Genomic DNA, 12,623 nt, shown 5'->3' with positions numbered 1-12,623 from the left:
TTTATTAAATATAATACTTTTCTTTCACTCATTATTTTAAATTCTTCCATTAGTCTAGAGAATGAGGGTCTTCTACATATGCTACATTTTTTAGTATAATGATTTCTTCCCTACCCAGCATTGTCTAGAAAACAGATGATGAATTTATACTAAAGCCAACAAACTGGATTGTAATTTAGAGAGGAAAAAAAAAGTTCCCTTGAACCTAAGGAGGAGTAAATTATAAACTATCTTCCAATAGCAAAATAAGCCAACATTTTTGATATACACTATTTGCTAGTATATCTATCTTTTTTTATAAAAAAAAAAAACCCTTCCATGTGTGTTTATAATGTCTCTTCCTATATTTCTCCTAGCCACTTAGATTATCTTTCTCTACATATATCTCTGTCCCAATACAGCTGTTAGCATGATGTAAAATCTGCTTATCGATGCTTTCTTGCCTTTATATGCCTTCTTACTATGTAAAGCTGCCATAATGATGTTCATTAAGTTGAAAACTAAACACCATTTTTGAGGACTTAGAGTAAAAACCATAAATGACAGATAAACCAAGAAGGTCTAAATGACAAAGCTCCTATTAAACAGATGTATGTGGTGTTTATGCAAGGATTTTTTTAAGGATTGTATATGTAAGCCTTGTGTGAACAGCCTTCAGGGCAAAATTTACCAAGTCAGTATTCAGAAGGAAAAACAACACAGGCAATATCAACAGATATGATATGATATGATCCAGCTCTGACTGCTCCTTTTCATAAATTTCTCAATATAAAATTATTTTTCCCATATCTACAGATTGTCTTTATATTCTCCTGACTTAATTGCAACCAGAACTTTCCCAAATGTCCTAAAATATCCTTTGTCTGTGTCCTTGGCACAGAGTTGGTCACATTATTTTTACAGTGACAATTTAGGCTTCCTTATGGGCACAGGTGAAAAATTTTGATAGCCACCAATTCTAATCTTTCCAAAGGCCTGCATAAGCAATTCAAAACCAGGAAAAACTGTGACCATGCAGATCCTTATACTATATCAGGGTTTTAAGGCTGTATTCAGAGAGTAAGTGAACACCATGATGCCAAGACTTTCTTAGACCTTTTAACTTTCTCCAATATAAAAATGAAGAGCTTAAGAAATGAGAGGCACTGATTAGAGTGGGGTTAAGAGAGGGCATCTCAAAGAAACAAACATGACTGTACACATGTTAATTGATGTATACATGCATGTATGTACAGTTCTGAAAAGGAATGAAGCCAGATGTCAATCCCAACAGACAGTCCACAAGTAACAAGTTATTTTGGTAATATATTTTCTTAGATGGTTTTCAGGTAAGAAAATTATTTTTTCTTTCTTTCCTCAGTTGTTTTGCCTAGTTAAGTATATTTTTAGTGGGTGATTTGGTGGGGTTTTTGTTGTTGTTTTTTTAAAAGTAAAATAGTTGCTATCTCTGTATTGCTTGTATTTTTACCAGTCCTGTAAGCCACATTAGTAAGGAAAAAAGAGGAGGGAAGTAATCAGAGCTTCACAGTTTAACTATAAATTGCACGAATAACCTAGTTGGGGGGCAGAGGGAGAGTATTTACATTGGAAATGCTACTACAAGCTCCATACTACCTGCTTAGTAGTAGAAGAGGCAATAAACAATTAACTGTATGCTCTTCAGATTCTCCATGGTTTCCACTTGGTCTTCTCCCTTCAAGGCTAAACAAACCTATTCCTTTCCTTACATTGTTCTTGACTGAACTAATTTGGGATTCTAATATGTTAAAAAGGCATCCCTAATATGGTGAAATAAATTCTTTATAAAATGTTATAAGCATTATGACAATCTCTGGAATAAAAAACCCCTATCCTTTTCCATTCTGGATAGGCCAGTTCACAGGAAAAGGGAAAACACATCCATATTACAGATGTTTGAAATGAACAGCATCTTGGTTGTAGCAGAAAAAATACTGCTCTATTGCCATCCAGGAGCTGCAAAACTCAAGACATCTTTCCCCATACCAAGACCTTATTAACAGTCTGCAAACTGTATTCAAAAGAAAGTGCTCTACATCTACTATTTCAAACCTAAACCACCTGACCATCTCTCAGAAAAGAAAGCCACATGAAATTTATCATATTCTTAGAGACTTTGAATGTCTGCTTCCTGCAGGTTATAAAGAATGTCAGGCACTGGTAGCTCATTACATCCTGCCTGGGTGCAACTTTCCATATAATCTCATTACAAAATCTGTGCTTTTGCAGTAATAATGAGGACAATGATATGAACCAAACAGTACTTTTTCAGTATAGGGTGGAGAGACCTAGAAGAAAAAATCTCACACGTCTTCAAGCTTGTATGGCATCACCATAGGGTAATTGAGTTGTCCTTGGGCATATTTCACAGTTTTACACTGTATTTTGGGTGTCTCTGAAACTGTCTGTTGGCACTCCTTTGTAACCTATCTCTTCATTCTGTCATGCAGCATGTAGAGTCTTGAATACATAGATCAATTTGGATCTGTGTTATTAATTCGAAATATCATAATTGTTACAAACTTGATTAGAAGGCCAATCTAGGTTTCCTTATTCCAGACATTTTAATTCAGATTAGAAATAAATAGATTAGAATAAAATAAAATAGTATGTATTTAAAATAAATGCATGTAGCATATATATAAATGCTTTTTACAAGCTCTTCTTTGTGGGTATTTGAAACCTATGACAAGATTTCTGTTTGTATGAAATGAGACATTACAATGTACTGAAAATTACAACTTAATAGATTTTATGAAGAATTTCAGAGTCAGCACCCTCATTAATGATTTATATTTTACTTTCCCTCCAATAACCAGCCATGGTTAAAAAGGTTCCTACTAAATGCCATTTCACAGTTTCCTTTGAAAAGAAGTTTAAAGTTACAATTTGCAAAGCAATCGGGAAACTACACAGTCACTTTCCACCAGAACTCAGCTGAAAATGGGTCTCTTGATCCCTTCAGCTCTTTTGAAGAACTGAATTCGAAATAAATGAGGATGCTATATGAACAGTTACAATGAGGCCTAACATGAAAGGTTTTTAAAAAAATCAATGACTTCAATAGAAGTTCTGAGATGGTGCAGCTACATTGCACAAGGCCTTTCTATATTGATACCTTTCTGTTCTTTGAGTAATGATGTAAGACCTTTTTTTTTGACCACTGTACTTTACAGACATCATTATAGATGACTACCACTCCTTTTTTCTTTATATAGCCTTACCCCAAGAGGTAGGTAATAGTCCTTCCCCTATATTCCAGCACGATAAACACATTCTGACTCAATTGTGTACAATTAGGTGTTAAAAATAACAGTTTTACTTGATCAGAATTTCTATCTTATAAGGAAAAAAATGTTGCCTTTTAGTTTTTTATTCCTTTTACTTCATTATTCCATTTTTTATTTGCTCACAATTACATTACCTAATTGTAGGAATGCAGCATTTCAGAAAGAGATTTAAAAATATACAAACATCATTCATGTAATCTTGAAGACCAGCCAGAGCGCTGTAGAGTTCTCACAAAAACCCTCACACAAAAACATCTCACCCTCTCTGTTGAATAGTCTCACTTTTTTTTTTTTTTTTTTTTAATTAATAACTTAATTTTCATTATCTATCACTGAATTTATAACTCACTAGAAAATGTATTTGGTTTTCCTTCCAGTAAGACAGAGGACTTACATTTTTTCCACAATAGAAACACAGACTTAACATGATTATGAAGCTAGAGGTGGCTACGCACATGGTACAGAAGATGAGCTATTTTCATACAAGTATCCCTGAACTGCTGTTCCAAAATCTGATCCATTAACTATGATAAACTGATGTAAATCAATTTGGCTAAGTTCTGTTGCTCTGTCTATTTACATGCACCTCCAGCTGGCACACACATTTTCTTCAACAGCCATACCACTCTTTACATGAAAATTACAAGAAGCAAATGTTATAACTTTCCAAGCATCCTTGCAGAGCAATTTACTGATAATCCCAAATCGAAAAAAAGAAATCTCTCCACTTGCAAAGGATTTGAAGATCAGGTTACACAATACTTTTTTATTAAAGGAAGTATTTTTAATCACCAAATAACTATCATTTCCTGCTCCTGCATGCTCAGGATGATCAAAGGTCAGTCACTTGGACTGACACAAGAAAAACAATCAATTTTTTCAATTTTTTGAACAGATAAATATCCCTCAGGATATAAATCAGCACAAGGTAGAGTATGTCCTCTGTATTCTTGGGTACAACTTTTTCCTTCAAATTCTCATACAAAATCCTAAGTCTATATTCCCTGTAGCCTCTTGACTGAAGACATTAGACAAAAGCATTCAGCCTCCTTCTCAACTCCTTATCACCAAAATCTATCACGAACTGGGACCAGTACTACTGATCTTCTATGAAAGTTACTAGGTCTGTCCCTGTGAGCAAAGCAGATAGAACTAGGCACACTGTAATGATACTTCCCTTCTCCAGAGAGCTTGGGAGAACTCCAACTGGGTTCATGCTCAAGAAACACCCACACGATATAGCTGCTAAGTGAAAGCATTCCTCATTATTTATATGAGGATTTAAATAAGATGTTGACCTCTTTCAAGATTGTTTCAATATCATTGCAGTTGCTGCTCTGTTTACATCCATGGTAATGCTCTACCCTATTGAAGTAAAGCAAGATTATTTTTTTTGTGAAGGAAGGAAAGACTGCATTCTCACACTCCTTTTTCAAGGGTCAAATAATTTTTATGTCACTGAAAAGTAATATTGAAGCACTGGTTCTGTTCACAGGAACAAAGTTAATCCTGTGAAAAAAAAACCACGCCATTAATGCCAGTCAGAATTACAAAGCTACACTTCTGCAACATTCTAACAAGCTTGTTTGCAGCAATTTCCAATAATGTTCTAGAACTGACCTTGCATCTAAACAGAGATTGCAAGAGGAAAAAAAAATAAAATCAAAAAGAATATATTTCAGTGTTGAAACACAGTATGTAGTCTTCTGACTGCTAATTTACAGGACCGCATATAACCATTTTAATAACAGCATGTAAATAGTTCTTCTCCATCAGAGCAGTATCCTTAAGTAAGAGATAGTTAAAAGTGAAAGTGAACTGAAGTGCCCCATATAGCAATGGAAAGATATTAAGTTTTTTTACAAAATAAAATATACATATGTATTTGTCTCTACATACACACACACACATATAGGTGAGTGTACACACATGCATATACATATACAAACACACTGACATATATACAGATAGATAGGTAGATGACTTCTCTGTCTAGGATTTCTCTGACAGGTCCTTCTGCATTATGTCTCAAGAGCATGATCAATCCATCTTTTTACACTTCTCCAATAGATATTGACATAAATAAACTGTTTTCTGGTTCATAAACTCTGTTTCTGCAGAGACTTAGCCGACATATTCTACCAGAAGATTACATAATGAGCCCATACTTGTACAGATGACAGTACAAGTTTTCAGATATTTATTAAGCACTGTTTTGCTTATTGTGTTTCTATGTCATGCAATAACATCAAGTATAACATTTTCACAATCCTTGGACAACTATAATTTTATCTGACTGTAATCCGGACAGTGAGTCCCCTGTTCTCCATGACAGATATAAAAGGAAGGGTACTTAAACATTTAAATTCCAGAATGGGATATCTAATGCTACAGAAAATAAGCTAGCAACAGTATTACTCATGAAGTGCAGAGAAACTTTATTAAGAATTGATTTCTATTAAAAATTGTCATTAAAATACCTGATTTCATTTCATTCAAACTTTCTGCAGAAATCCATTACCTTCGATTCATTCTCATAGTTCAATTAAAAAAAAAAAAACCAAACAAAAAAAACCAAAACAAACAAACAAAAAAAACCCTCAGCCATCTTGAAAGCAAGCAATTATTCTTTTTTCATTTACATTCTGGAAACTTCTTAATGAATTTCTGGTTTGAGATACTCAGGATTCCTTACTCCTTTTCACTGATTTTCACCTTGTTTCTTCCTTCTTCATTATAAATACACTGAAAATTATTTTACCATTACAGACAACCACCCTATGATTTCAAAAACTCTTTAAAATTCATCATAAGCTATTTTTAAATTCCTCTAAACCAAACAAATTCCTCCTTAACAGAACCTTAAGAATGAAAGGAACTAGAACAAACAGAAATTAGTCTCAGCTATCAAGGCCAGATTGCAACATCCTAAAAGCTTACCCGTTTTAACAGCTGATTCTTTGTCCATAGTAAGTTTTTTAAAAAGTCATTTTGTAAAACTTTAATTTTAACTAATTCTAATACCCTTCAAGGATATCTGAATCAAAGAATTCAGCTGTCAAATATGTTAATCTCTCTTTTGTTATGTACAATAGTAAAATATACCAGCCTTTAACAGAATGCTATGGAACATCATGTTGCAGTCTGAATTTATAGGATACTCTGGGCTTACCCTGGATATTTACTTAAGGAGATAGAGTAAAATGACAAAGTTATGAATTCATACTCTGTTGTGCATTTATCATTCTATTTAAGCAAGCCCTAGCAGTGCTTTCACAGGGACTTACATCCCAAGTGTAGCGACCTAATTTACACTTATTCCATGGGAATGTCCTTTGTAAGAAACTCATATGGCATAGTGAGCTCTAAATTCAAATTTTGCCCTACTGTGTCCTACATTCTTCACACAAACAAATCTTGTGTTTAATTAAAAGTTCCACTTTCAAATCCTCCCAAGAAATGTGTGACACTGCAATCCTATTCTATACCATAAAAAAAAAAAAATAAAAATTTCTTACTAAAATTATTTTAGTTTATATAAAAACTACTTTTCAAAAGATATGAAAAAAGACTTAAAGAAGGACTATTACCATATTGTCTCCAATCCACACTAGGAGGCAAATTCAGCCACAGAATTAAGTTATTGAGTTCATTTAAGTAGGATGGCAGCGAATGGAAACCTTTTTGATTGTACCACACCTGGAAGAGAGAATGGAAATTGTGAATCAAAAATGAGTTGAATCTGAGTGCTGGACTGAAAGCTCCCATACCTTGAAGAAATGCATCAAGAAATATCAGATTCTCCTGTTATGACACCTGTTTATAGAAGTAGATGAATTAGGCAGAACAGAATCTGTCAATTTGCATAGGTCTTTCAACAGCATGCAGCAGTTTATTAGCTACTGTTGGAGCTGTACACCTATGTTAATTATTAAATTTAGATTTTCTGATTTAATGGAACACTGTGTCCCTTCCTTTACACACATTTGGTTGAACAAATAGAGGAAAAACAATGCAAAAATAACATTTACCAATTTAATTGAAAATAAAAAATTATGAGTAAAACTAGTGTTAAAAGTGGAGAATATTACTGAAATTCCAAAAAGACTTATCTAAATAATATTTGCAAGTGGCACAGAGTGTAAAAAGTCTAGGAACAGAATATCCTAAAAAGTGGAGAAAGAAAGAATCAAGGAGGCACTGTTTACAAGGTCAGTATGAAACTATTCCATAAAGGACAAAGCTGTGTCTCTACCTTCAACAAGCAATTATCAGGGGGCTTGTTAAGCATGTAACATATACTTCATCCTCAAATCATACAGAATCATCCCAACTTAATATACTCAAAATTCACACTTTCATGTGTTAGAATCATTGCTGAGTGCCTGACATGTCCCAACCCCAAATATACTGAGGTTTGAGTTTTGTTTTGCCTTTGGAAATTGATTCCATTCCTATGCTTCATTACTGTTAATCATAGTGCCTTTGAATCCACATTATCCATACTGAAAACTAGGTCAAATTATTATGTATGTTTGTTTTCAGTTTCAGTGACATGTTTAAAATCATCTTTGATTACTATCCATTCCTCACTCCTCAGCAACCTTCATCTTCCTTTTTGTTTATACAGTTGAAAAACTCTTAACCTTTTCCTCTGATATCAGCTATCTCCTAATCTGTATTTTGTACGTCTTAGGATAATGCTGAGCAATACTCACTTTGTGTCCAGATTCTGAATCACACTGCAAAGTGCACAGTTTTTACTATAGGTCTTTTTTACCTTAAGACCCTTCTAGGATGTCAGTTTTCTTAGCTCCTTTCTAAAATTACCATCTATACAGTTACATCTTGGAAACTTCCCTGAAGATTATTTTCTCACCACTCTGATGTTGTTCTCATCTAGTGTTCTTCCATGTATATGTGTTCCTCTTCTTGATACTAGTGTAAACTTCCAGATTATTTTTTTTTATTATTATTTACCTGCAGATAATTCTGTTGTTTTTTTGTTTTGTTTTTTTTTTTTCTTTTGTGTAGTGTCCAGCCACAATCCTTACTTGGACTTTGACTGGTTTTACTGCCACATTCTTCTCTATGTTTTCCAGTGTAGGTTGTCTAATCTTCAGTTTTGTTTCTCTCTCTTAATAGTTATTTTCCTTTGATTTATTTTCCTGACTACCTAGTTGTTTGAATCTCTACATTGTACTCTGCTGTGAGGCAAGGTTTACAACACTTTAATTGCCCATTCAATTTCCTCCCATCTATCTTATATCATGCTCTCAGACACCACCCTGAGCTCCACTGTCATTTCTCCTATCCCTCTCACCCTTGAATCTCCTTTGTCATAAACTGGGTTAGTCATTATTTTAAAAATTGGCAGCTTTAGTCTACCAGTGCTCTTGCTTGCATTAGTTTTCACATTTTCTACTATTCTTTATGTGATCTTCACAACTTGCTCAAATCTCAACAGCATCTTCTGTCCCCACATTTAAAGAAAAGAAAGAACAAGTCTTTCTCCTTTGCAAACTCATATGCAACACCTTTGTTCTCCTCCAGTTCAATTCCCACAAATTACTACATCAACCAGATCTCCCATTCTTTAATCAGCAAGAGAGTTCTTTAAAGAAATGAAGTGAAATAGAATCTAAGTGTCCTAAGGAAAACTGCAAATCTTTTCACTGCTCTGTCTCCTGTGCAAATAGCAACCAGAGCAAAGAAACATTAACAAGTGATCAGGGGTAGACATTTTTTTTCTACACCCCCACCCACCCTCAGCCATTTCTTATACTATCTTTTTTAAAAAGATTTGTGCAGAATTGAAAGTTATACATACATAATGAACCTCCACTGCAATTGTGTTCATTGTATTGAAAAAAAAAAAAGGCAATTAAGAAAACAATAAAGCAAAACTCTGATGACACATCATCATTTAATTAAAGCAGGGGAAGGGTCTCAAGTCTTCACAGAACACCTTAGAAATATAATAATGCGACCAATATTGAAACTAAAGTAGAAAAAAAACCACAACAGAGCATTGTGTGTAACAATACACTTCAATATCCCACATGCTAATTACAATTCTTCCTTCAAGGTACATTATGAAAGTGAATGAAATCACCAGGAAATAACCAAATTGAATCTGGATATTTAATTGTTTATAATCTGGCAAAAGAGGCATTTGCAGTTGTTCACTTTATCAGAAGATATACTTAGGCTCTTTTTTTCTAAAGTATGTTTTATTCTAAATTGATTGCAAAGGTAAAATATAAAAAAGGAAAAATATTAGTTCCAGCTGAAATGCCTTTAATATTTCTTGTCTGCCACACAGGTAATTATTTACAGAGGGCAGAAAATAGATAAGCAATGAAAAATATATCAATTAAAATTATTAATTCTTATTTTCATTATTTTATCTTCTATCCATAGTTGATAAAATTCCATTCCAAATAAAAACATGGCCCCTCGTGACATTAAATATCAGTTCCGTAAAGACATGTTTTCTGTTATTCCATACCATTTATCTGCCATTAATATTCCAGAATAATGCTGGACTGACATTGTGAATAACCTATGGCCTATCAAGAAAAAAGGATGAGGAGGGGCAGAGAAATCCCTAAGTATTTGTGGACCAGATTCATGATGGGGAGGCAGAGAGATGTGTATGACTGGAGAGATGTAACTTCCTCTGGACACTTATACTCTTACTGTACAGTAAAGCCTCAAATCCCAACCTCTGAGACTGGAAAAATGCACACTTCAGAATGCCTTGTAAAGAGTACATAATGCCTTTCAGGACTATTTAAAATCATCACATGTTCTTCCTATATTTAATCATGTTATAAACATCAGTAACTATTAAATCATTATGAAACACTTTTTGCCCACATTATCAAAGGAAACCAAAGAATATACAGTCATGAAAATACACCAAAAAATTGAGGGGAATTTGTGCTTTTGCCACACAGCAGTGATCATCAATGAATGTCAATAATCAATGGTTTTAATCAGTCATATTTGTCATGTGCTAGGTCTATTCTCTCTTGTTCATGCACACATGCACATTCTCTGTGTGCATGCATATAACACCTATGCAGTATATACGGTATGGTACGATTAGGTACATCGAAATAGGTAATTAAGCAGGTATTTTTAGTTTGAACTGGAAAAATTGTTGGCTTTTCAAGTGGCAGAGAATAACATATAAAGATTCAGAAAGTTTCTAAAATTAAATGAGTTGTATAGTAAGTCTCTTCAGATGCAAATTTCTCTCTTTTTTTCATACAAGGCTATGTAAATGCTACATTCACTGTCTCATGAACAAGCCTGAAAGGCCAAAGTAAAAGTCTGGTTATTAATCACTGAAAGGTTAATGCAATAATTTGACATTGCATCAGTTGAAAGCCACTTCCAGGAGGTATTTTAGATAACACAGTGCCCTTTATAAATCTACTCCACTATTTTCTTTGGGTCTGAAATATGAAGCTTACTCACTAACAGTATAACTATAATTTATCCCTGTGATGATGGCAGGTGGAAAAAAAAAAAAAAAAAAAAAAAAGGACCACAAAAACCACAGTGCAGGCATGTCAAAACGAGTCTAAAATGATTAAAGATACACAGGACAAAAACAGCGGTCAGAAAAACATGTCTTACTGCAATCCTCTAGGACTTCAAGTTGCTAATGAAGGATTGATGGAAATGAATCCAAAGCTATAAGAAATCTGGGAGTAGAAGGGAGATTAAAAATGATACCAAAATCAAAATATATATAAGGTAGTGTGTGCATATAAGATAGGGAGCTTTTTAACAAAACTAGATGAGGAAAAGTCATTGCAAACAGGCAGTGATTTTACAAAACTAAATATGAAATTATATTCAGAGAATATCTGTATGTTGTTTTAACACTTTGTGTGATAGAGCTTATTTACACTGTTTCTTCTCTGCTTCTTTTATGAGAGCAAAGAAAATCTTGCTTCTACCCCCATAAAACAATTTAAAGGCAGAAGCATATTTCTTTCATATTCTAATCTGGAATCTGGAAAGTCCAGAACTTCCTCTTAACAAATCTGTTTTGCCTCAAATACAAAAATAGAGACCACTCACTGATACACTTCAACACTCCTCCAAGACTGCTCTTCTTCATTACAGCTGTACTCATTACTGGTCTACATTTGAATGGATCTCAAAAGAAACTTTCAAAGCATTCCCAAGGAGAATAAAATCCATTGCACTGATAATTACCTGTTAGCATCTAGGTCCCATCTCAAGATTTCACAGTATGAAGATAGTGTATCATTCTAGTGCATACCAAAAGGCCTCAAGGAAAAGTTATTTATTTCAATTGTATTTGGAATAATCCTTTTCCTGACTTCAGAGGTAGCTCCAGACAGAAAACAATGGCATTCTGTAGGCATTGCAAGACAGTATGATCTACTGTCAAGAAGAGTTTTATATTTCACAACCTGACTAATTTCAGCAAGGCACAGTTCTGTTTCTCTGGGATAAAAATGGAAAGTTGCTCTTATTTGAAAAGGGGGTTATAGACACAGTGTAGCATATTTGTTATGTAGAAGTAGCTAATCCTAGAAGCTAAACATGGGGGGTGGGGGGGGTGGGTTTAGGGAAGAAAGAGAGTGATGTAGCTCAGAAAAGTATTCCTTTCAGGAATAACGAAAGCATCAATAACAACAACTAATTTTGAGATGTTCAATTAACTTTTTATCAATTCTGACATCGACTTTTTGTGGAAAACAACAAAAAATAAAGGAATATGTGGCCTGACTATCCAAAAAAAGTTTTAAATGTGAGCTCAGTTAGACTCTGAAGTAAGTTCACAGGAAAAAACAACACATGTAATTTGACTCATTTAAAACTGTTTATCAAAACACAGGAGAATATTTCAAGAATTATGAATAGAGGGTTTTTCTTCCAATTTCTAAATGTGAGGATTTTATGTAATGATTTATTATTTAGTAAATGCTGTGAAATCTGGAATCTGAATAAGTAAGCAACACATACATACAAATGCGCACACATACATAGAAACCTTACCTTAGCCAGAGGCTTAGATTTGGTGTTATTCAATTTTTTCTCTTGAAGTTCAAATTCTTTCCTCCCTCCAAAAGACCAACCACCATATCTGATAATAGAAAAAAGGTAATAACAAATTACTTGCCTTAAGTTAGCAGTCCTTTCTTGCAATGGTAAAGTGGTAACATCTACATTAGTGCTTTATTTTTCAACTGAAAGTAAAACCACCTCTAACAAACACTCCTTCTGTTAAAAAGAAGGAGCTCAATATAGTCTTGAATCAGGTGA

At 33.8% G+C, this 12,623-nt stretch overlaps 1 protein-coding gene across 2 annotated transcripts in view; it reads right to left on the bottom strand.

Annotated features, from left to right (window-relative positions):
• Nucleotides 1-12,623, bottom strand: part of ABCA13 (ATP binding cassette subfamily A member 13) — a 202,381-nt gene that overhangs the window by 59,816 nt on the left and 129,942 nt on the right. For both annotated transcript variants that reach the window (XM_026843090.1, XM_026843091.1), the window contains exons 46-47: nt 12,357-12,444; nt 6,899-7,007 (exon numbers count right to left, since the gene is read on the bottom strand). In XM_026843090.1, the coding sequence (XP_026698891.1) occupies nt 6,899-7,007; nt 12,357-12,444 (197 nt within the window). The remainder of the gene's footprint in view (nt 1-6,898; nt 7,008-12,356; nt 12,445-12,623) is intronic.

Source organism: Athene cunicularia, assembly GCF_003259725.1.
Source record: "Athene cunicularia isolate RWA chromosome 2 unlocalized genomic scaffold, athCun1 chr2_part1, whole genome shotgun sequence".
Lineage (NCBI taxonomy): Eukaryota > Metazoa > Chordata > Aves > Strigiformes > Strigidae > Athene > Athene cunicularia.
The sequence above is the reverse complement of the archived record's forward strand: the minus strand, read 5'-3'. Positions and strand labels throughout refer to the sequence as shown.